Genomic DNA, 25,441 nt, shown 5'->3' with positions numbered 1-25,441 from the left:
TTTGTGAAGCTGTCTGGTTTACCCAGCTGAAAGTTTACAGGCTGATGCTGTGAATTTCACAGCTGATGCATTTGCTCAAAACTCTGTATCTCCTTGTGAGAGAAACCGTGGTGGTGCTACAGAATCATAGAAGTGTACAGCACATCAAAGTGTCATTTTAGTTGAGCCTAATGCCTATCTACACTAATCCAAATTTCCTGCATTAGGCCTGAATCCCTCAATATATTTGCAATCCAAGTAACTGTCTAAATGCCTGTTACATGTTGTGATTGCGTGTGCCTCGACTACTTTCCCTGGCAGCTCATTTCAGCTAACTACTACCCTCAGTGTGAAAAACCTACCACACAGATGTGTTTTATATTTATCCCCTCTTACATTTATCTATCCGACATTCAATGCCTCAGCCTCTGATGGAAGCATAACAAATGTCTTCTTCACTCCTAATGTCCCTGCATTTACTGTTTCTTGTCTTCCAGAATTTGACTTCCCTAAGTGCATTACATCACTCTATTAAATTCCACCCACCACCGTTCCACTCAACTTTGCAGCTGATTTATGTCCCATTGTAACCTTGGAGAACCTCCTTCACTATCTTACTGATCAGTTCACCTATATTGTTATCATAGAGTCATAGAGTGTTACAGTGTGGAAATGGGTCCTTCACCCAACTTGCCCACACCAGCCAACATATCCCATCTACACTAGTTCCACCTGCCTGCATTTAGCCCATACCTCTCTAAACCTGTCCTATCCATGTACCTGTCGAAATGTTTCTTAAATGTTGCAATAGTAGCTGCCTCAACTACCTCCTCTGGCAGCTCATTCCATACACCCACCACGCTTTGTGTGAAAAAATTACTCCTCAGCTTCCTATCAATTGCTCAACCACTGCCTATAGCTCAGGGCCTCGAGTCCTGGCAACATCCTTGTAAATCTTCTCTGTACCCTTTCCAGCTTGACGAAATCTTTCCTATAACATAGTACCCAAAACAGAACACAATATTCTAAATGCGGCCCCACCATCATATACAACCACAACATGACCTCCCAACTTCTATACCCAATACTCTGGCTGATGAAGGCCAATGTGCCAAAATCCTTTTTGACAACCCTATGTACTTGTGATGGCACTTTCAATGAACTATGTACCTGTACTCCTAGATCTCTCTGCTCTATAATACTCCCCCAGAGCTCAACTGTTCACTGTTTTGGTCCTGCTCATGTTAGTGCTCCAAAAATGTAACACCTGACATTTCTCTGTATTAAATTCCATCAGCCATTCCTCAGCCTCCCTGGCCAACTGATCAACATCCTGTTGCAATTTACCATATTCACTATCTACAATACCACCCACTTTTGTGTCATCAGTAAACTTCCTAATCATGCCATGTATGCTCTCATCCAATTCATCAATATAGATGACAAACAGCAATGGGGCCAGCACCGAACCCTTTAGCAACACCACTAGCAACCTTCCACCATCACCCTCTGCTTTCATCCATGAAGCCAATTTTTTAATCCATTCAGCTATCTCTCCTTGAATCCCATGGGATTTCATCTTCCAGAGCAGCCCACCATGCAGAATATCATCATATCATATCATATATCTACAGCCGGAAACAGGCCTTTTCGGCCCTCCAAGTCCGTGCCGCCCAGTGATCCCCGTACATTAACACTATCCTACACCCACTAGGGACAATTTTTACATTTACCCAGCCAATTAACCTACATACCTGTACGTCTTTGGAATCTTGTTGAATGCCTTACTGAAATCCATGTATACAAAATCTAGAGCTCTGCCTTCTTTGACCTTTTTGGATTCATCCTCAAAAATCTCAAGTCATCTCAGTTCCGTTCAGTTTAGTTTATTGCCACATGTACCGAGCTACAGTGAAAAGCTGTTGTGTGCTATCCGGTCAGCAGAAAGACAATACATGATTACAATCAAGCCATTTACAGTGTATAGTTACATGATTAAAGAATAACGTTTAGTGTGAGGTAAAGCCAGCAAAGTCCGATCAAGGATAGTCCGACTGAGGGTCACCAATGAGGTAGATAGTTCAGAACTGCTCTCTGGTTGCGGTAGGATGTTTCAGTTGCCTGATAGCATCTTCACATAGGTGTTTTTATTGTGAAGATGATCAAGAACTGAATGTACTGCAAGAAGTGTCCCCCTGGATATATTTTTCCCGTATGCAAATTGCAAGATGTCCAAATTGTCCTGAAGACTTGCGCATCCACCCACCATTGCCCTTCTGCATCTTATCTGCTTCGATGTGGAGAACACTAATGTGCCTTCACGGGCTCCCGTAGTCCCTTATGGTATTGCAATCTCATTCACAAACGCCAATGTCAGATGATCGTTCAGGAGGGTGAACCCTCGGAAAGCTTCTGGTCCTGACGATGTGCCTGCTCGCGTTCTCAAAACCTGATTGTGGACTGGAAGAGGAAGGATGACGACCCACGAATATGTCTATATCGACAGGACAATGGTGGGCATGAATATCTCTGATCTTTCCTGGACCCAGCAGGACCCAGCCCATCAATGCCTCCCTTCCTGAGAAGATTTTGATGGTTTGGAGATGTCAGAGAGGACTCTCTTGAATGTGTATAGGTGTGCAGTAGAGAGCATATTGACTGATTGTGTCATAACCTGGTTCAGAAACTTGAGCCAGAGGCTTGCGTTTGATCTGGACCTCAGGTGCAGTCTATGTGGAGCCTGCACGTTCTCCCTGTGACCACGTGGGTTTCCGCTGGGAGCTCCAGCTTCCTCTCACATCCACCCATTCTTTACCATCCGTATTCTATGCGCAATGGATACAAATTAATTTCTGAGAAGTATTGCCAAATTTTTTTTTTTTAAACAAAAATTGTTCAGTAGGTAAATATGGTGTTTTTTTGTGTGCAGAATATAAGAAGAAATATGGAGAGGAACATGGCTCATGCCAAGCTGGGATTGCAGGCCACTTCACTGAGGTAGGTCTTCAACCTTCATGTTTTATGGAGATGGATTAAATTGGTTGAGGCAACGTTGTTTTCTTCCTTGGATAGAGTTCTATACACTCCAGACTTGCAAAATAAATGTTTAAACAAATGAATAAATAAATAAATGTTAAATATGTGATGCACGATATTAGTTGGGTTCTGAAGCCACTCATGGGTCAAAGCATTTTTTTTAAGACCCAGAAAATGCATTTGTATGGTGCATTTTTTTTACCCATGATAGAAACATAGAAACATAGAAAATAGGTGCAGGAGTAGGCCATTCGGCCCTTCGAGCCTGCACCGCCATTCAATATGATCATGGCTGATCATTCAGCTCAGTAGCCTGTACCTGCCTTCTCTCCATACCCCCTGATCCCTTTAGCAAAAAGGGCCACATCTAACTCCCTCTTAAATATAGCCAATGAACTGGCCTCAACTACCTTCTGTGGCAGAGAATTCCACAGACTCACCACTCTCTGTGTGAAGAAATGTTTTCTCATCTCGGTCCTAAAAGACTTCCCCCTTATCCTTAAGCTGTGACCCCTGGTTCTGGACTCCCCCAACATTGGGAACAATTTTCCCGCATCTAACCTCTCCAACCCCTTAAGAATTTTATATGTTTCTATAAGATCCCCCCTCAGTCTTCTAAATTCCAGCGAGTACAAGCCCAGTCTATCTAGTCTTTCCTCATATGTAAGTCCCGCCATCCCAGGGATCAATCTGGTGAACCTTCTCTGTACTCCCTCTAAGGCAAGAACGTCTTTCCTCAGGTTAGGAGACCAAAACTGCACACAATACTCCAGGTGCGGTCTCACCAAGGCCCTGTACAACTGCAACAGAACCTCCCTGCTCCTGCATGATTCAAACTGTAAAATCTGGACTGTTAGTTGTGATTGACTATTCTCTGCGGTGTGACTTCAGAACTTGCATGATGTGTCTCTGTGCCTCCTGTGCAGCTCCATTTTAGCCGGTATTTCTGTACGCAAACAATTTTCGACTTGCAAACTGCTGTTAACTGGTGCGAAAAATGGTGGTGCAGTAGAGAGAACACTGTTGATGATGAGTGGTAATACAGGAACTTAAAACAAAATGACAGAATCTGTTATTTTGTGAGACACTTGTCTCATCTTTACATTCTGAAAGAGTGATTCAATGTGGAATGCAACCGTACAATCCAGTCTCTCAGCTGTGGTCGAGTCGAAATGGGGGACAGGACCAGCAAAGGTTGTTGCATTTCCACAGCATCGGAGTTGTAACAATTATACAAGGGGAAGTGACTGAAGTAGAATAGTTGACTGAGCCATCTCTTGTTAAACAGAAGTACAAAGCTTTAGTATAATTTAGTTAAACAGCATTGAAACAGGCCTTTTGCCTCAGCATCTATCTAAACTGTCCTTATTTTCCAGCACCTCAGGCTGTAGCTTTTTCTGCCTATCATTCCAGATTTAATTCACCGGGTGAATAAATGTAGTCATATATGTTTCGTAGAGCCGGATAGCATGGAAATGGCTTCCTCAGCCCAATGAGTCTGCATGGCACTCAAACACCCGTTTTCTCTGATTCCGTATTAGTCACTGCACACCCGCATCAACGTTTCACAGCTACCATCACTCACCAGCACACGAGGGACAATTTACAATGGCCGATTAGCATGTAGCGACCATAGAGAATGGTCCAGGTCGTCGAACCCTCAGATTGGCCAGCGAGGTCACGTGTGAACGCGACCATGGGGATTGGTCCAGGGAGCGACATCGCTGATTGGCCAGCGTGGTCATGTGCGCTTTTGGCGCCCGAAATGTTCAGTTCGGCGAAGTCTTCGAAGAAGACAGTAAGTTTTTGATGGTTGTCCTTTACCTTGTTGTTTAACTCTGTATTCGAATATTGCGGCTGCAATAAACTTCTTCTACAACCAACAAGTTTTCGGACTCGCCATATTGGTGACCCCGACGTGATCTGGACGATCACCGACTATGCAGGGACACGACGCCTCGTTGTTGATTGCCGCGCCTGGCACACCGGAGTTAAGCGCGGTAAGCGTTCACCTTCCGTTGTTTTGGACACATTCACCGCAATCTTGGTTTGTCCACACCGAAGCTCAATTTCATATAAAGAAGATATCGGACGACTCCACGATGTATTACTACCTCGTCAGCGCTCTATCACCGGAGACGACCACACGCGTGATGCGGTTCATCGTTAATCCGCCTGCGGAAAACAAGTACGAGGCCATGAAGAAAGTGTTACTGCGAACCTTCGGGTTTAATAGGCATGATTGCGCTACAAAACTTCTGCACCTACCGGATCTCGGAGATCGACGGCCTTCCGTTCTCATGGCCGAAATGATGATGCTAGCCGGTGAGCATACGGATTGCCTTATGTTCGAACAGGCATTCCGAGAGAAGCTTCCTGAGGATGTCCGACTGCTGCTCACGGATTGTTCTTTTAAGGACCCCGAAGCATATGCAGCGAAAGCGGACGCGCTCATAGCGGCTAAAAACAAGGCAAGCGGTTCGATCAACAAGGTCTCGACATCAGTGACCACGCCACAGCGACATCAAGATGGCGCCGCGTCTCCCGCCATTTCTCCGAAAGCCCGCCAAAAAGATCCGCACAAGCGCGGCTGGTGCTATTATCACCTACAATGGGGTAGCGAATCCCGCAACTGCCGCTCACCTTGTACCTTCGCGGGAAATGCCTCGGCCGATCGTACATAGGGGCAGTTACGATTGGCCAGAACCGACGCCTCTACGTCCATGATCGATTCACGGACACAGAATTTTTGGTGGACACGGGAGCCATCGTCAGTATAGTGCCGCCGACCGACCTCGAAACCAGAACGGGTAAGACAGGTCCCACCCTCATCGCGGTTAATGGCAGCCCCATTCGCACTTTCGGGATACGGAAGATGTCCCTTGTGTTAGGCCTCCGCACGTACGAATGGCCATTCATCATAGCCGACGTCAGACAAGCGATCCTGGGCGCAGATTTTCTCTGAGCTTTTTCGCTGGTCCCTGATGTCCGCGGTAACGACCTCCGACCCTCCGCCGGAGAGGAGCCCGTCGCTCCGACAATCGCCTCCCCGCCCAGCCCTACTGTCCAGGCCGTCGTCGCGGCCCCTGACTCGTATGCTGAGATCCTGGCGGAGTTTCCAGAGCTGCTCATCCAACGTTTTGACACGCCTTCGGCCAAGCACGGCGTGGTCCATCACACCCGCACCGAAGGCCCTCCCGATTTCGCTCGGGCCAGGAGACTACCGCCAGACAAACTGGTGGTGGCACGGGCGGAATTTAGGAAGATGGAGGAAATGGGAATTGTCCGTCAGTCCGACAGCCCGTGGGCCTCGCCGTTGCATATGGTCTCCAAGGCATCTGGGGGGTGGAGACCATGTGGCGATTATCGGCGTCTCAGTGCTGTCACCACGGCTGATCGCTACCCCATACCGCACCTACAGGACTTTTCGTCTGGGCTGGAAGGAGCGGTGGTGTTTTCCAAAATCGATTTGGTGCGAGGATACCACCAGATTCCGGTGCGACCGGAGGACATACAGAAAACTGCAACGATTACTCCGTTCGGGTTGTTTGAATGGTTGCGTATGCCTTTCGGTTTAAAGAACGCGGCACAGGCTTTCCAACGACTGATGGACTGTGTGGGTCGGGGCTTACCCTTTTTGTTTATTTATTTAGATGACATCCTGGTCGCCAGCCCCTCAGTGCAGGAACACCAGGTCCACTTGCGGACTGTGTTCCAGCGGCTCCAAGACCACGGGCTCATTATCCAACCCTCCAAGTGTCAATTCGGCCTCCCTTCTCTTGATTTTCTAGGGCACAGAATTACCCCTGCCGGCGCCTCCCCTTTGCCCGAGAAGGTGGAGGCTATCCGGGCATTTCCCAGGCCCACCACAGTAAAAGGACTACAGGAGTTCGTAGGCATGGTTAATTTCTACCATAGGTTCGTTCCGGCAGCTGCGCGGGTCATGCGCCCGCTTTTCCAGTGCCTTGCGGGAAAACCGGTAGAGTTGATATGGTCCCCGGCCGCAGAGTCGGCTTTTACAGCAGCTAAGGCAGCCTTGGCAGACGCCACCATGTTGGTCCACCCGAGCCCCTCCGCCCCCACGGCCCTGACGGTTGACGCCTCTGACGTGGCGGTGGGCGGGGTCTTGGAGCAGCAGGTCGGTGGCCGTTGGCAGCCTTTGGCATTTTTCAGCCGGCAACTAAATTCGGCTGAGCTGAAGTATAGCGCATTTGACCGAGAGCTTCTGGCCCTCTATTTAGCTGTTCGTCATTTCAGGTACTTCCTTGAGGGCCGCCCATTTGTGGCCTTTACGGACCACAAACCATTAACATTTGCATTTTTCAAATTGTCTGACCCATGGTCGGCCCGCCAGCAGCGGCACCTGACTGCCATCTCCGAATTTACCACCGATGTCCGTCATGTCGCGGGTAAGCTTAATGCCGTTGCTGACGCCCTGTCTAGACCTGCTTTTTCCCCTATTTCGGCGGTGGACTGCGAGGTGGATCCCCAGGAGCTTGCGGAGGCACAGCTTCTAGCGGATACCGCTTCGGCATACCAGTCCACCACTTCTGGATTGAAGTTGGCTCAGGTAGCCTGCGGGTCGGAAGGCACAAAAGTCTGGTGCGATGTTTCTCTTCCCCGTCCCAGGCCGGTAGTACCGCCCTCCCTTCAGCGCCGGGTTTTCGATGCCATTCATGGGCTGGCGCACCCGTCCATCCGCTCTACCTCTGCTTTGGTAGCAGCTCGGTTTGTCTGGCATGGCCTACGGAAACAGGTAGCGGGTTCGGCGCATTCCTGCGTTCCCTGTCAGACCGCTAAAGTCCAGCGCCATGTCCACCCCCCCGTACAGGATTTTGAGGTCCCAGCAATTCGTTTTTTCCACATCCACGTGGATTTAGTCGGGCCTTTGCCTTCCTCCCGGGGCTACACCCACCTCCTCACGGTGGTGGATCGGTTCACCCGGTGGCCAGAGGCTTTCCCATTGTCTGATATTTCGTCAGCGGCTTGTGCCAGAACTTTGGCCCTCCATTGGGTAGCTCGTTTCGGGGTCCCGGCAGTTATTACCACTGACAGGGGGCCGCAGTTCACTTCGTCCCTCTGGGCCGCGCTCGCAGAACTGTACGGTTCCAAGTTACAACCCACTACTGCATATCACCCCCAGGCAAATGGACTTGTAGAAAGGTTCCACCGTCAACTTAAGGCGTCCCTCAGTGCAAGACTTGAAGGCCCGGACTGGGTAGACCAGCTCCCCTGGGTTCTTTTGGGCATCCGGACTGCTCCTAAGCTAGATCTCGGTGCGTCGTCCGCGGAGCTAGTATATGGCTCGACACTTCGAGTACCCGGAGATTTGTTTCCGGACCCTTCAGACCAGCTGCCTACAGTCCCATCAGTGTTAGCATCTCTCCGGGAACGGGTGGGCTCCCTGGCTCCAGTCCCGACTTCACGTCATGGGTGTCCCATGGTACATGAACCGCCTTCCCTGAAGGACTGTGAGTTTGTTTTTCTGCGAAAAGATTCCCATCGCGCCCCGTTGCAGAGGGTCTATCAAGGGCCGTTCCGGGTTTTAGTAAAGGAACGGCTACCTTCACCTTAGACATGTGCGGCAAGAGTGAGCTCGTCTCGGTGTCCCGGCTCAAACCTGCACACTTGGATCCGGATCAACCAGTCCTGGTCGGTCAAACCCCTAGGAGAGGCCGACCTCCGTTAGTTCCGCTCAGTCCAGGACCCCCCGTTCCGGCAGTTCCTCCAGGACCCCCCGTTCCGGCAGTTCCTCCAGGACCCCCCGTTCCGGCAGTTCCTCCAAGTCCGGAACCCCCGGCTCCTGTGGTTCAGGCTGTCCCTCTCCGTACTCGTTATGGTCGCGAAATCCGGCTCCCTGCTAGGTTCCGTACCTCGGGTTCTGGGGGGGGTCATGTAGCGACCATAGAGAATGGTCCAGGTCGTCGAACCCTCAGATTGGCCAGCGAGGTCACGTGTGAACGCGACCATGGGGATTGGTCCAGGGAGCGACATCGCTGATTGGCCAGCGTGGTCATGTGCGCTTTTGGCGCCCGAAATGTTCAGTTCGGCGAAGTCTTCGAAGAAGACAGTAAGTTTTTGATGGTTGTCCTTTACCTTGTTGTTTAACTCTGTATTCGAATATTGCGGCTGCAATAAACTTCTTCTACAACCAACAAGTTTTCGGACTCGCCATAAGCCTACCAATCCACATGTCTTTGGAGACAAGTAGAGCACCCACAGGAAATCTTGACCTACTTGGACAGAGAGAAACATTTTGGAAGCTACGTAAAGACAGTACTATTGAATTGAACTTGAGCTTCAGAGTAGAACACGGGTTGCTGGAGCTGTGAGGTAGCAGCTTAATTTGTGTGACTTAAAACCCTCGATGAGAATAAAAAAAGCAAATCGTAAATTAGACGATAATTAAGTTAGTTCCCACACATTTATCTGTAACTTAATTTGCAACAATTTGGCCATTTGTAATATATGTTATTGAACATGAATATCGGAGGTATGGTCTGTAGGTCTGCAGTAGCACCAGTAGTGTTGATGGGAGATGTAGTTTACAGGATGGTATTAATCAGTTGGTAAAATGGGCCGATCAATGGCAGCAGGAATTTAATCCTCACAAATACAAGTTTATTCTCCTTGGGAGCAAATGCACAATGAATGCCTGTGCCGAACAGTAGATCTTGGATCCCTGAAGGTGGTAGCACAGGTACAAATTTTGATTAACACGGGTGTCAGGGATTATTGGGGAGAAGGCAGGGGAATGGGGTTAGGAGCGAGAGATAGATCAGCCATGATTGAATGGCGGAGTAGATTTGATGGGCCGAATGGCCTAATTCTACTCCTATCATGATCTTATGATCTTTTGAGAAAGTGATGAAGATGGCATTTGGGATAGAGCTCTTAAGGCTAGCGGAGTCAGGGGGTATGGGGAGAAGGCAGGAACGGGGTACTGATTGAGAATGATCAGCCATGATCACATTGAATGGCGGTGCTGGCTCGAAGGGCCGAATGGCCTCCTCCTGCACCTATTGTCTATTGGGATTCTTGGCTTCATTAGATGGGCCATTGAATATAATAACAGTGTGATTGTTCTATAAAACATTGGTTAGGATACAGCTCAGATACTGTTTATCTCATGTGATGGAGACAATGAGATCAAGAAAGAGGAGGGTGGTGTCTAAGATAGCTGTGACTGAGCAAAGTTGATGAAAGGTAATGATCTTTATCCATCTCCCTGGAGTGATGCCATCTTGTGAATTGCTTGATATCCATTTGTGAATTATTTGACGGGTTCTTCTCAAATGATGATAAAACTGGGCGAATGATGCAATGCTGTTGCGATGCTGAAGTAAGGTTGTTATTTTGTCTTTAATTTATTTTTAATGTTTTCAGTTTTAAATGTAAGAACAAATGGTGGTCATAGAAATTCATCAAATGAAAACAATAGCAAAACCGTGATTCAATTAATTTGCACAAGGATGTAAATGACTTGGATGACAATGTCAGTAGTCTGGTAAGTAGGTTTGCTGGCAGAGTAGTAGATAGCAAAGAAGGTTGTGAAATACAGCTGGAAAATTGTGCAGGGTGGTGGCAGATGGAATTTAATCCAGACATGTGTGATGTAATGTATTTTGGATAGCCTAACATTGGCAAGGCACATTCACTAAATAGCAGGAACTTGAGAAATGTTGGTACAGAGAAATCTTGAGTGCAAGTTCATCGTTCACTGTAAATTTTGATACAAGTGAGTAGGGTAGTGAAATAGGTGTTTGGTTTTCTTACCTTCATAAGCAAAGGTATTGAGTACAATAGTTGGGACATCATGTTGTAGCTATACAAGAGATTGGTTGGGCCACACTTGGAATATTGTGTGCAGTTCTGATCACAAAGATGTGGTAGCACTAGAAAGAGGGTTACTTTTCCACAGAGGGTGGTGAATATATGGAATGAGCTGTCAGAGGAAGTGGTAAACTACAATCACTGCCGAAGAAGAATTCAGACAGGAGCACAGATAGGAAAGGCACAGGTATGTGGCTGCGCGACTTTAAACCCATGCTATAGTAAATGGTAAAATGACACAGATCTTTGTCAATGTCCAACTCTTTAATCGTAAAATAACACAGACTATGTAAGAAGACAAGAAATTATTAGTTATAGAGACAAAACTCCTTTGTCCTGTTTAGCCTTGATTTGTGACTTCAGTCTTTTCAGTTCTTGTTGCAAAATCACGTGTTTCTTAGTCCACTTACATTATGTATTAATCTATTTACATTATATATTGAACATAACTATTTGAATTATTTGAACAATCGAGAACTGTTGAAAACCTTAGTGGTTTGTAAGTGAGGCTAGATTTGAGCTAAACAGCAGATAACCTCAGTAGGTTTCAGAAGTGTGGCTAAATTTGAGCTAAATGGTTTTAAATAAACTTTAAATGTTGCATAAATATCATTTTTGTTTTTGTAATACAGTCATTTATGATGGTGTGGATACTTTCTGTCAAGCTGCCAGAATCTACGCAGATGCCAAACATTTAAACGATTGAGCAACAATTAACCACAATGCAGATATCATCACTATGTGGATTAACATCCACCTTATTTTGCAGGACCTGATTGTAATGGGAGCGCCTGGATCATACTACTGGACTGGCACCGTCAAAGTTTACAGTTTAAAAGAAGGCAAATATTATCATTTTAAGGATTCGGTTACTGGGTCTCCCCATTACCGTTACCTGGGTGAGTAAAGGGGACTTTGCAACATCTGCTGTTATAGGAATGTAATATTCTAGACATCATTTGATGAGGATTTACTGCAGATTGATGATGGGTTACTGAAGCTTTACAGATCTGTGATGCTGGGCTTGGCTCCGAGGCACGTTGGGGAAAGGGGAAAGTCAGAGAGAGCCATAGTGATAGGAGACTTGTTAGTTGGGGAACAAACAGGAGATTCTACGGCGGTAAATGAGACTCCAGGATGGTGTGCTGCCTCCCTGGTGCCAGGATTCAGATGTCTCCGTGTGGCTGCAGCACATTTTCAAGAAGGAGGGCATGCAGCTGGATGTCGTTGTACACGCTGACACGGAGACTCAGGTTCGATCCTGACTACGGACGCCGTCTGTACGGAGTTTGTACGTTCTCCCCGTGACCTGCGTGGGTTTTCTCCGAGATCTTCGGTTTCCTCCCACACTCCAAAGACGTACAGGTATGTAGGTTAATTGACTGGGTAAATGTTTAAAAAAAATTGTCCCCAGTTTGTGTAGGATAGTGTTAATGTGCGGGGATCGCTGGGCGGCGCGGACTCGGTGGGCCGAAGGGCCTGTTTCCGCGCTGTATCTCTAAATCTAAATCTAAAAATCTAAAAAAAAATGAGATCAGAAGGAAAAGGGATGCGGTCCAGCAGAATGAATATAGGGAGTTTGCCAAAAGATTAAAAAACAACAGTAATCTCTGGATTACTCACAGTGCCTTGTGCTAGTAGGTATAGAAATAGGAAGATCGGACAGATGAATGAGTGGCACAGGAGTTGGTGCATGGGGTAGGGATTCGGATCTCCAGACTATTGGGATCACTTCTGGGGTATAAGTGGGATGGGTGGCATCTAAACTGGAGGGGGACCAATATCTTTGCAGGGAAGTTTGCTAGTGATACTCAGGCAGGTTTAAACTGGCAGGGCAGGTTGTGCAAATGACACCATGAGTGCTGTGATGGGAGCTTTGAGGAAGGCTGTCAAATTACACAGTTGGATATAGATCAGCTATAGAAATGGTCGGAGAAATGGCAGATGGGATTTATTATGAGCAACTGTGAGGTGCAGCACTTTGTGATGTCAAAAGTACGGAAAAAAATTACAATTAATGGCAAGACCCGTTACTGTATTCCTGAACAGAGGGAGATAGACACAAAATGCTGGAGTAACTCAGCAGGACAGGCAGCATCTCTGGAGAGAAGGAATGGGCGACGTTTCGGGTCGGGACCCTTCATCAGACTAAGGTCAGGGGAGTGGGCGGGACAGAGATAAAATGTAGTCAAAGACAGTAGGACTAGTGGGAGAACTGGGAAGGGGGGTCGGATGGAGAGGGGGAAAGCAAGGGCTACTTGAAGTTGGAGAAGTCAATGAGGATATGATTATGGTATGCTTGTCTTCATTGATTGAGGCATTGAGTACAAGAGTCAGGAAGTCACGATGCAGCTTTATCGGACTTTGGTTAGGCTGCATTTGGAGCATTGTGTGTGGTTCTGGTCACCCCAAAACAGGAAGGATGTTGGGGCTTAGGAAAGGGTGCAGAGGAAGTTTACCAGAATGTTGCCTGGGTTACTGGGCATTCGCTACAGGGAGAGGTTGGCCAGACTTGGAATGTTTTCTCTAGAGCACCAGAGGTTGATGGTAGACTGGATAGCAGTACATACAATTATGAGAGGCAGAGAAAGGGTAGATCATCAAAACCTTTTTTTCCCCCAGGATGGAAATATTAAATACTAGAGGGCATAGTATTAATGATAGAGGGGCATAATTTGAAAGAGATGTGCAAGGCAAGTTTTTTTTAATGTAGAGGGTAGTGAGTTCCTGGAATGCCCTGTCTGGTGTGGTGGTGGATGCTGATATGATAGTGGGATTTGAGAGACTTATGGTTAGGCACATGGATATATATGGAATGGAGGAATACAAATTTATGTGCAGGCAGATAAGAATTGGTCTTGGCATTATGTTCAGCATTTAAAGTGGAGGTTGAGCATTTATTTTATATAGATTTGGGCATTTGGAACAGAAGAGGAAATAAAACCGGGGGTTGATCAACCAAGATCATATTCAATGGCAGGGCAGGCTTGAAGAGCCAAGTGGCCAACTCCTGCTCATATTTTCTTGTTCTATTGTTAGTCATAGAATAGGCGTGGCACAGTGGAGCAGCGAGTAAAGCTCTAGTTCAGGGTTGGCCAAACTTGCTTAATGTAAGAGCCACATACGATAAAGTTCAGATGTTTGAGAGCCGCAAGACATGAACAAAAGAGCCGCAAGACATGAACTTAAATATTTTTACTAACCATGAACATTAAACTTAAGTTTTATTCCAATGGGGTCTCAATTCATACCCAGTAAATAATTATAAAGCTTGAAATTTTTTCTTATTTACCTTTTATATTAACTGTGATGAAAAAAGGAGCTCAGCCAACATATTTCCACGAGCCGCATATTAAAGGTCAAAGAGCCGCATGTAGCTCGCGAGCCGTGGTTTGGCCACCCCTGCTCTAGTTCAATCCTGACCTCAGGTGCTGTGTGGAGTAGCACATTCTCCCTGTGACTAAATGAGTTTGATCTGGGTGTTTATGTTTCCTCCCACATCCCAAAGACATGTGGGTTTGTAGGATAATTGGCCTTTGTAAATTCCCCCAAGTGGATGAGGAGTGGATGAGAAAATGGGATAACTTACAACAAGTGTGAAAGTGTGATCTATGATAGGCAGAAGGGCCGAAGGGCCTATTTTCATGCTGCGTCTCTAAACTAAACTAAACACAGAAATGGGCCATTCAGCCACCATGTCCGTGCCTACATTTTTGCCTGTCTTCCTGTATCATTTTTGTCTGTGTTAGATTTATATCTTTCCGTTTTTTTGACTATTCAAATGCCTATTTTAATGCCTTTAAAAAATAAATTGTGAGTTTTTTAATTCCATTTCTCTCTCATGGTGAAGTTATTGCAATTCATTTCCTTTGAATCGCTGTTCAAATTGACAGATAAATTTGGATAGGAAGCCGCCATGTTTGATGGACCAGCTGACTGTATGTTCCTCAAACTCTTCTTCCTTTTAGGATATGCAGTGGCTACAGGCCACTTCACACAGCGCAGTTCTTTGGAGATCGTAGGAGGAGCGCCACAAGATGGAGGCATTGGAAAGGTACAGATCTAAGAAATTTAGCAGACACAACAGACTGCAGATGCTGGAATCTGGAGCAAAATAAAACTGCTGGAGAACCTGACAGGTTAGGCAGTATCTATGAAAGGAAATGGTCGGAGACCCTTCATCTGGACTGAAAGTGGTGAGGAAGTAGCCAGTAACAAGACGAAGAGTCGGGTTGGGAATCGAGAAGTGGAGATCGCTATAGAGCCTGGGACGTGATTGGTGGAGGTAACAAGGGGCAGCAGATGATGGAATCTGATAGGAAAGGAAAGTGGAGTTTGGGACCAAAAAAGAGGTGGGTTGGGCAGATGGGAACAGTGGGTGGAATGGACACAATGGGAGCAGTCTGTGGATGATGAACAGATGGAATATGTGGGAAGAAATGTGGCGTGAGGGAATGGGGTGTTTGTGCGTAAGAACAGTATGTGTGAGAGGATCTAAATAGGTTAGAAGGGGAGAAAATGGAACAGAGGAAGCAGGTTACCTAAAATTAAAGAATTCAATGTTCATGCCATTGGGGTCTGGACTACTGAGCAGGAATAGGCTGTACCATTCCTGCAGTTTGCTTTTGGCTTCACACTGGCAGTGGAGGCGGCAGAGGTAGGCACGGGTTATTGATTGTGGATGATCAGCCATGATCACAATGAATGGCGGTGCTGGCTCGAAGGGCCAAATGGCCTCATGCACCTATTTTCTATGTCTATGTTTATACAGATAGGCAGATCATTATGGGAATGGGGAATTGAAATGGCCCTCCAGCCTGCTTCCCTGTTCACCTTCAGGCCTGGGCCCCCATACCATTGCCATGGGATCCTGCTGCCCTTCCCCTGTTACTAATTCCCTGCCTCCCCACCCACCCCTGATCTCACACCCCATGATTTACCATCCTTGGTAAATCATGCCTTGATGATGCATGATCGTGCATCATGCCACCCAAACCCAAACACTCCTCCCCATTCCCACTCTGACCTGCCTGTCCTTGGCCACCTACACTGCCAAGGTGAAGACAAACGCAAATTAGACGAACAGCACCTTGATTTCCACCTCGGTAGTTTACAACCTGACATCATGACATTGAATCCACTAATTTTAAGTAATCCGTTCCCCATTAGTACTGTTTTCCCTCTTTATAACCCAGATCATCTTTGCGTACTCTACTTAACCACACACACCCCGCCATATCTCACCCGTCTTCTTCCCCACCCACTCCATCTGCCCAGTCACACACTTCTCCCATTCAGTCCCTTTCCCACAAGGTTCCCGTCTGCCCACCCCATGTCCCTTATTTGGTCCCAGACTTCACCTTCCTTTCCCATCAGATTCCATTGTCTGATGGCCCTTGTTATCTCCAACCATCACGTCTGAGCCTTTGTCGCTATCTATACTCCACTCTCCCCACCTAACTCCATCCACCAATCCATGCCTCCTCACCTGGGTCCACCTGTCACTTACCCCATCTGCTCTGCTTCTCCACTCTTTCATTCCAGATGAAGGGCCCCGAGTCAAAATATTGACTGTCTATTTCCCCCCACAGATATTGCTGAGCTGCCCAAGAGATTTGCTTTGCAACTAATTTAGCAGATCTCTTTTACCATATCATCGCAAATGCCCTACATGGTGGACCCTATTAAGATGCATTTCCAGATTCATTAGTCTTTTTAAAGGCAGCTGGGAACTTGTGTAAAATGGGAAGCAATTTGTCAATGTTTATTTGCATAATATTATTTGTGGTTGAGAGTTTTACTGCAACTAATATTCTGAGAACATCTGGACCCAATTTCTGAAGAACAGCCACAAATATAATATAAGGCTTTCCCATAACGTTCAATTGATGTATATTTTTACTAGCACATGATTCAGATTAAAGGGGGTTACAAAGCCTTTGCTTTTGTATTTGATTCTGATTCTGCTGGCCGTAATATAGAACTGAAACGAACTGGAGATTAATAATGTGATTTGTTGATCAACTCGTTATTTCGAAGATAAATCTCATTGTGTTGCCCCCTTTAAGGTGATTATGAAATGAGTTTATTTGCAGCTGGAACAAATGCATCGTATGCATCAACTGCATCCATACCAACTGAGAAAGAACTTCCCAGACTAATCTTGCATTCCAACACGGTAGCCATACCCCAGCACGTCACTGCTCTTAAACCACACATAAAGTACTTTCTAAATGTGACGAAGGTTTCTGCATCCACATTTTCATGCTGTATGTTCTGGATCTCTACCACCCTTTGGGCAAACATTATTTTTGTTTCCTCCCCTTTAATCCTACTTTTAATGTATGTGAGTTAAAGGAAAGAGTTCTTCCCTGTATACTGTATTTAGGCCTCTAATAATATTAAACACATTATGTAATTCGCTCATTAAACACACATTACAACGAAAATGACTTGAGTTTTCCCAGTCTTCCCCTATAGTTTCCAGTTCTGGGAATAAGTCTTTATTTGCTGATGGAATTGTGGGTAAATGCTTCATCCCGTATTTGAGGTTAGTCACCAGAAATGCACGCTGGGAAAATACGTCTGTTCGTTTCTCACTATGTTTCAAATTTATGTTGATAAAATCTGCTTGGCGTTGAAGTTTTGCTACTTGCTGGAATAAAGCAGAAGATGCTGGACATACGCAGTAGATCATTTAGGGTTAATGTTTTGTGTTAATGGTCCTTTGTTAGAATATTATCCTGAAAAGCTATATCTCCTCTCTCCTCTCACCACGGGCACTGGCTGACCTGTTGAGTGTCCCCAGCAATATTTGTTTTTATTTCTTTCAAAAAGATTGCCAAGGCAATGCTGTCACTTTGCAATATACTTGCATAAGGCTAATTTATCTCTATGATGGCTACGGTCAATCTGCATTGTTAGTGTGGGTGGGAATTTATCTCTTAAACTTACAGTTGACTCCAATCTACAGTATGTTTCTGACATATACTAAGGCATATTGTTTATTAAAAGGTATATTGGATTCTGTCACAAAATATAAACATTTAAAAAAAATTATAAGTTGACATTTCATAATGTAGTTTTCTATTTCTTTGTCCAGGAATGGTGTTTATAATATCACCTGACTAGTTAATGTTGGTGTAATCTAATGCATTATCATTTCCTTTTTAGGTTTACATATTTAAGATTGACATCAATAAGCTCTCAACAATTTCAACTATTCCTGGAAAAGAGGTCAGTTTTGTAGATGGTTGATTTTTCTCATGTCTATTTCATTTCCCATCAACATTAATGTAGAGAAGACACAACTGTTTTGTCGTTGACACTTGTCAGACTCTCCTGGAAATGCTGGTGTTAAGGACACAAAGAGATAGTTGTCAGTCTGGTGCATCATTGCATCTACTTATTAGATTGCTCACCAGTCTACCTCAGTGACTGAAGTAGACTGAAGGGTCTGAAGAAGGGTCTCGACCCGAAACGTCACCCATTCCTTCTCTCCCGAGATGCTGCCTGACCTGCTGAGTTACTCCAGCATTTTGTGAATAAATCGATTTGTACCAGCATCTGCAGTTATTTTCTTATACCTCAGTGAGAATTCAGCAAGTTTCGGATCTTGTTGATCCTCATAAAAACAACAGAATAAGATCAGACTTAAATGTGCAAATTTCTGATGAAACATGTTAAAAGAATGAAATAAGGCTTCATATAAAAGCTTATATGTTGTTGGAACATCTTAATACACAGTGTTAACCTGGCTCTTCAACCTGTTCTGCCACCCTTTAATGTCAATGCAAATTTTTATTTTTATTAAATTGATCTGCCTTGCTTTAATATCTTCTAATGCCTGAACTCAACAAAAGTCCATCAACACCTGTTTCAGATTTCTACTCTTAGTATGAAGGCATGTTGCTGACAAAACATGTGAATGGCTTAACTGTTATTTAAGGTTATGCCCCCTTGTCCTAGATTCTCCCAGCAGAGGAAATGCTTTTCCTTATCTACAATTTAATCATCTTAAGCACATCAATTAGATCATCCTTTCATCTTCCATTTACAAGGGAATAAAAAGCCACCTCGTTATTTTAACCCTTTCAACCCAGAAGTCTCAATGACTGTATAATTGTGCATTTGTCCAGCAGCCCTCTTCGTGAGTGGCTTGAATATTAATAAAACCATCACTGTGAAAATGGAAGCAGCAGATCATGTACTTGTGGTCTTCTGCCATGCTGATGCCAACTTAACTCTCCACTTAAGACTGTTCAGATGTTTATGTTCCATGGTCTCAATGTTTGCTGGTCTCAAATTGACTGCGTCACATCAATAATTTTTGATGTAAGCAGACGTCCAGTGACTGTGTCATGCACAAGGTGGAGCTGAATCAAATCTCGCACTTGTACAATGCGATCAGGTTTTAGTCACTGCACTATGTAAAAGAACGTATCGACCAGAATATGTTGAGGTTCAAGTCGAAGTGTGTATATTAATTAACGACAAGGCTACCAATAATACATGCCAGAAATTTAAAGGTGTGAAATTCACGTTGAATGATAAATTCTTCCATGTATCCTGCCCAGAAGTGTGATGGAGATACAAGGTGAACTTATTAATCTTTTCATCTGGTGTGCTGGGTTTGATAGTATTTTAATGAATTGTGCCTCTCAGTCTTCAATTTCCATTGAAAAATATATGGAACATTTATATTCTAACATGTACAACAACCAGTTCAGACATTTAATTATTGTTTGTGATTACCATAAGTGTGTTACCAAATATAATGGGGTTGGGTGTCACCTAAAATTGGAGAATTCAGTTTTCATGCATTTTGGTTGTTAGCATATATGTGGAACATATGGTACGTTTTCTAAAGTTTGCCTGTGGCCTAACTCTAGCAATGGAAGAGGCCCAGGGTGGAACGGTCTGTAAGGGAATGGGAGATGGGAGAGGAGCCAGCGCTGCCGTCGCAGCTGCGGCTTGCCTGCAGTCCGTCTGTCTTTTGTGTTTTTTGTTGTTTTTGTTGTTTTTGTATGAATTGTAGTTTTAATATGGTGTAGTGTTTGTGTGTTATGTGGGGGGGAGGGAACGGGAACGGGAACTGTAAAAAATTCTCTCTCCCGAACGGAGACACGAACTTTGTTTCTGTGTCGTGTCTCCGTTCCCGTTGCGGCTTACCAGCGGCTGCGACTCGCCTCCGGAGGCTCCGGCGCGGGCCACGTGGACGTCGGAAGCCCGCAGGCCCCTGGATGGGGGCCGACATCGGGAGCACCGGCAGCGGCAGCGTCTTCGCCCGCCCCGAATCGCGGGGCTTGGGTCGGCCCGCCGCAGACCTTTCACCGTCCGGCGCGGCCTGGAATAGGCCGTGGACCTTTCACCGTCCAGCGCGGCGCTCCAATGTCGGGAGCCCCGACCGCCCCGACGTGGCAACGACAACAGCCTGACCTCGGGAGAAGACGGCAGGGAAGAGAAAAGACATTGTGGCCTTCCATCACAGTGAGAAGGGACTGGAGGAGACTCACTGTGATGGATGTTTCTTTTGTTTGGTGTTAGTGTATGATTGTATGTGTTATTGCATTTTTATTGATTATTCTTATTGGTCTTAGTGTTTCAACTGCGGGTAATGTTTCATTTCACTACACATTTATGTGTATGTGACAAATAAACGACTATTGACTATTGACTATTGAGATGGAGTTCAAATAGTTAGCATCTGGGAGATCCAGCAGGGCTAGGTGGCAGAGTGCAAGTGTTGGGTCAAACAGTGAACAAGTAGACAGATCACAGAAGGGTGCAAGAACCACATGGTTGTTGTAGAAGGAGACGGGTCACAAGATTAGATGGGGCAGAATTTGTTAGGTGTATCCAAGATGATTTCCTTAAACAGTATGTGGATTGTCCAACTTAAGGAGGGAACATACTGGAGCCTATATTGGGAATCTATGCTTGGAGTTGGAGGATGCACATTTGAAGTATTATGCGCAGTTCTGCTTGCCCCATTACAGTAAAGATGTGGAGGCTTTGGAGAGAGTGCAGAGGTTTACCTGATTGTCTGAAGAAGGAACTCGACCCAAAACGTCACCTATTCCTGTTCTCCAGAGATGCTGCCTGACCCGCTGAGTTACTCCAGCATGTTGTGTCTACGTTACCAGATTGCTGCGTGAATCCACGCCCTCTAATCCCTGTTTTTGACTACAGGGAGAGTTTGGATAGACTTGTATTGTTTTCTCAGGAACGTTGGAGCTTGAGGGGAGGCGATAGAAGCATGTAATATTATGAGATCATTGACAGGGGAGACGGTCAGAATCTTTTTGCCAAGTTGAAAATATCCAACTCTAGGGGACATAGCTTTAAGGTGAGAGGAGGAAAGTTTAATTGACATGTGTAGGCAAGTCTTTTTTTACACAGAGCAGTGGTGGGGAACTGGAATGCAATGCTGGTTGTGGTGGTGGAAGCAGATACGATATCGGCACTTAAAAAGCTTTTTGATAGGCACATGAAAGTTCAGTGAATAGAAGGATATCGATCATGTACAGGCAGATGAGATCAGTTTTGCTAGGCATTTTGTTCAACACAATCATTAATGGCTGAAGGGCTCATTCCTGTGCAATGCTGTTGTTCTATGTTCCATGTTGTAAGTCCACGTTTAGTCTCGCCTACATAAAGGAGGCCACAACAATGGCACTGATTGTAGTAGAGGAGGTGCATGTGAATCTGTTTCATCTGGATGGACCTCTGTGGTCCCTGGATGGATATGAGGGAGGAAGTGTAGGGGCAGGTGTTACATCTCCCGTGGTTGCTGAAATAAGTATCGAGGGAGGGGACATGTTGGGTGGGAAAGGTCAGAATGACCCAAGGAGTTATGAACGGCACAGTTGCGCAGCAGTAAAGTTGTCGCCTCACCAGAGACCCGGGTTCGATCCTGACTACGGGTGCTTGTCTGTATGGAGTTTCTACATTCTCTCTGTGTGGGTTTTCTCCGGGAGCTCCAGTTTCCCCCCACACTCCAAAGACTTACAGGTTTGTAGGTTAATTGGCTTGGTATAATTGTAAATTGTCTCTCGTGTGTGTAGGGTGGTGTTAGTGTGCGGGGATCGCTGGTCGGCGCGGACTCGGTGAGCCGATGGGCCTGTTTGCGCGCTGTATCTCTAAACTAAACGGAATGATCCCCTGGTCCTTGCCTTTCACCCATTAATTTTAACATTAGTTTCTAGTTTCATGCTCATTCTGAAAAGCCTCACTCACCACATGTATTCTGTGCGATTGTTGAATCATTCATTTTAAATGCATACCCAGCTTGTATTTCCTGTGGATAAGGCTGTTTTATCAGAATACTCTCAGTATTGTAAAATATTCTCAGCTTTTTTTATAAAAAAAGTGAATTTATTTTGTTCAATTATTGATTTTTCTACACTGAGTTTTTCATTGATATTCAGCACAATCCTCAAAACCTGTGCTGAATATTATTTATAAAAACCTCAAGTATGACTCTGGGATCATTAGGATACAACTGGCTACTCTTACACTCTTATACCACAGATTGTATTTATCAGTATGAAGATGCCATATTTTGATATTCTTTGTTCTAGGTGGGTTCCTACTTTGGCTCATCACTGTGCACGGTTGATTTGAACTCTGATGGGTACTCAGATCTTCTAGTTGGAGCCCCCATGTTCACACAGAGAAGAGATGAGGGACAAGTAACTGTTTTCATCAACAGAGGCAATGTAAGTCTAATATTTGTGATCAATATTCAAGCAATCTTCTAGTATTTTGCTAGTAAAAGATCTATTGGGAGACATTTCATTTGATTTCGATAAGTTCAGATAAGTGTTTGACAAATGGGATGCAGGACCCAGTAACAAGGAGACATGTTCAGACAATAGGATTCCCAAGGGTATATCCTTATGTGGGATTTGTTTGGATAAAAGAATGTGGTATAGAGATTACGTGATTGAAAGCAGTAAACCATATTCAAACTGAGAATGATCAGCCATGATCACATTGAATGGCGGTGCTGGCTCGAAGGGCCGAATGGCCTACTCCTGCACCCCCATTGTCTATTGTCAAACACATCCTTTCCAAACAGTGTTTCACACCAGCAGCAACAATATTTGTAGTTCAGTGTAATATGCTGTCATATAATCAACACATTTAATTTCTTTGGGATAATATGCACAAGCTTTGAGATGTAGCAATGTGGCATGTAATTATCTTTCCAAGTTATGCTTTTTTAAAATGAATTAAAAATTTGCTGGCAAAGCTGATATTTAATGCAGTTTCCTAATTGTTTGTGAAGAAGACAATGGTGATCCACCATCTTGAAACGCAGCTGTCCTAGTGAATGTACTTCTGCACTGCTGTGGGGAATGGGGAGGAGGGGTGGTAGTGGATTGCCAGAATTTAGTCACCGTGATAATGAATGACCCACCGTCTATGTGCGAGTAAGGATGGTGTTGAATGACAACATTCTCTCGCACGTCCTTGTATTGCCCTCCTTGATGCAGTTGTGGTTTTTGGATGGGCTCTCGGACTGGCCAAGGCAAATTACTGTAATGCATTTTGTAGATCGTATGCACTGCAACCATTGTGCATCATTCGAGTAGGAAATTAATGTTCAAGATTACCAATCAAGTGAGTTGCAATGTGCTAGATAGTGTTGAGATCTTTGGAAGCACACTCAAATGGACAGCATTTCATCACATTTTTGATGAGTGCCTTGCAGATGACAAAATGGCTTTGTGGCATCAGAAGGTGATCCATTTGCTGCAGGATAGCTAGACTCCGAACTGCTCTTGCACGATGTCCAATCGCGTTGCTGGTCATTGGGGCAGAGGTTGCTCACTGATGATGGTGCAATTGACTGTCAAAGCTAGGTGGTACTGCTATGAACCTCTGTGACACAAATGCTGATGTCTGAAAGTAGACTGTAACTTGCCAACTTGGATTTGTCTTGCTTTTATGAATAGACGTACCTGGGCAGTTTTCCACATTGCTGGATAGATGCCAGAGGTATGACCATACTGGAACACCTTAGCTCAAGGCATAGTTAGCTCTGGGTAGTTTTAAACATTCAGTGATAAAGTCCACCTATATCTTTGTGAAAATTCATCCAGAATCTTCCAGTCACAGCGCACGTAATTTCTTAATGGAGTAAAACAAGACAGACTTTACACAGTATGGTCAGAATATACATTTTTCTCAACATGATCTGCTTCCCATTTGCAGGCAGCACTGGAAGAACAGCACCTTTTGAGTGGAGATGGCATTTATAATGCTCACTTTGGTCAGTGTATTGGTTCTCTTGGCGATATTGATGACGATGGGTTTCCAGGTGGGTACTTCGATATTTATAGACCATAAGCACTAAAGTTTACCAAAATATTAATTTTGTCAGATATTTTATTCTCTTTATTCACTCTCCCTGGTATTCTGATTTTAAAATATTAATTATCAATGCATTGGTAATATAACTATTAGGCTGCAGGAAAAACAAAGAAATATATTTATCAAGCAACATTATTTGCTTTAATGTTTTGCATCGATGTTTTCCAATGTCAATCAATGGGATTTTAATTGGCTGGAGCACGACTCTTTTCAAATGTCCAACTAATAAAAAAGATTGCTATAACAGAAACTAAATTAAATTAAACAAAGAATGTAGAACAGTACAGCACAGGAACAGGCCCTTTCACCCACAATGTCCGTGCCAAACATGATGCCAAGACCAACTCCTATCTGCCTGCACATAATCCATATCTTTCCATTCCCTGCATATCCATGTGACCATCCAAAAGCCTCTTAAATCCCAGTATTGTATCTTCCTCTGCCACCATCCCCGCAGAACATTCCAGACACTCACCACCCTCTGCGTAAAAAAAAAAGAAAGCTTGCCCCGCACATCTCTTTTAAACTTTGCCCCTCTTGCCTTAAAACTATGCCTTCCAGTATTTGATATTTCCATCCTGGGGAAAATGTTCTAGCTTCCTGGCCTCTCATAATTTTATATATTTCTATCAGGGCTCCCCTGAATCTCCAGTGAAGACAACCTCTCTCTATGGCAAACACCCCTCGTCCAAGCATCATTCTGGTAAACCTCCTCTGCACCCTTTCCAAAACCACCATATCCTTCTTGCATAAAGGTGACCAGAACTGCATGCAATAAGCCAAATGCAGCCTAACCAAAGTCCTATAAAGTTGGAAACAAACCATTTATCTTTCACTGCCATGAGAAAGATGCCATCCTCCGTGTCACCTTTCATTTACAGATCTTTCCACTGGCTAACTTCCCTCTGCATTCTCAGTCCTCGTGAAGAGTCTTGACTCTAAATATTGTCCTTCCCTTTTCCTCCATAGATGCTGCTTGACCTTCTCTCTGCAGTTTACTTTTCACTGTTTTCTCTCAGCCTGCAAATATTGTCCTTTTCAGGAGCATATGAATTATTTTCTGAACGTTACTGTTAAATCTGCTGCCACCACTGTTTCTGGCAATACATTCCAGACCCTAATTATTCAGAGCATAAAAATACTTTTTTCCCCTTTTTTTTTGTCGCCAATTGCTTCAAATCTGTGTATTCTAGTTGCCAACTCCTGCTGCAGT

General features: G+C 44.8%; 1 protein-coding gene across 1 annotated transcript in view; it reads left to right on the top strand.

The window, feature by feature from the left end:
* itga9 (integrin, alpha 9) overlaps positions 1–25,441 on the top strand; it is a 265,189-nt gene that overhangs the window by 36,603 nt on the left and 203,145 nt on the right. Inside the window, exons 5-10 of the mRNA XM_078397893.1 lie at positions 2,909–2,976; positions 11,618–11,747; positions 14,817–14,902; positions 18,022–18,084; positions 22,431–22,568; positions 24,070–24,175. Coding sequence (XP_078254019.1) covers positions 2,909–2,976; positions 11,618–11,747; positions 14,817–14,902; positions 18,022–18,084; positions 22,431–22,568; positions 24,070–24,175 — 591 coding nt within the window. The remainder of the gene's footprint in view (positions 1–2,908; positions 2,977–11,617; positions 11,748–14,816; positions 14,903–18,021; positions 18,085–22,430; positions 22,569–24,069; positions 24,176–25,441) is intronic.

This window comes from Rhinoraja longicauda, chromosome 4 (assembly GCF_053455715.1).
Source record: "Rhinoraja longicauda isolate Sanriku21f chromosome 4, sRhiLon1.1, whole genome shotgun sequence".
NCBI classification, from domain to species: domain Eukaryota; kingdom Metazoa; phylum Chordata; class Chondrichthyes; order Rajiformes; family Arhynchobatidae; genus Rhinoraja; species Rhinoraja longicauda.
Note: the sequence above shows the minus strand (reverse complement) of the source record. Positions and strands in the feature narration are given on the sequence as shown.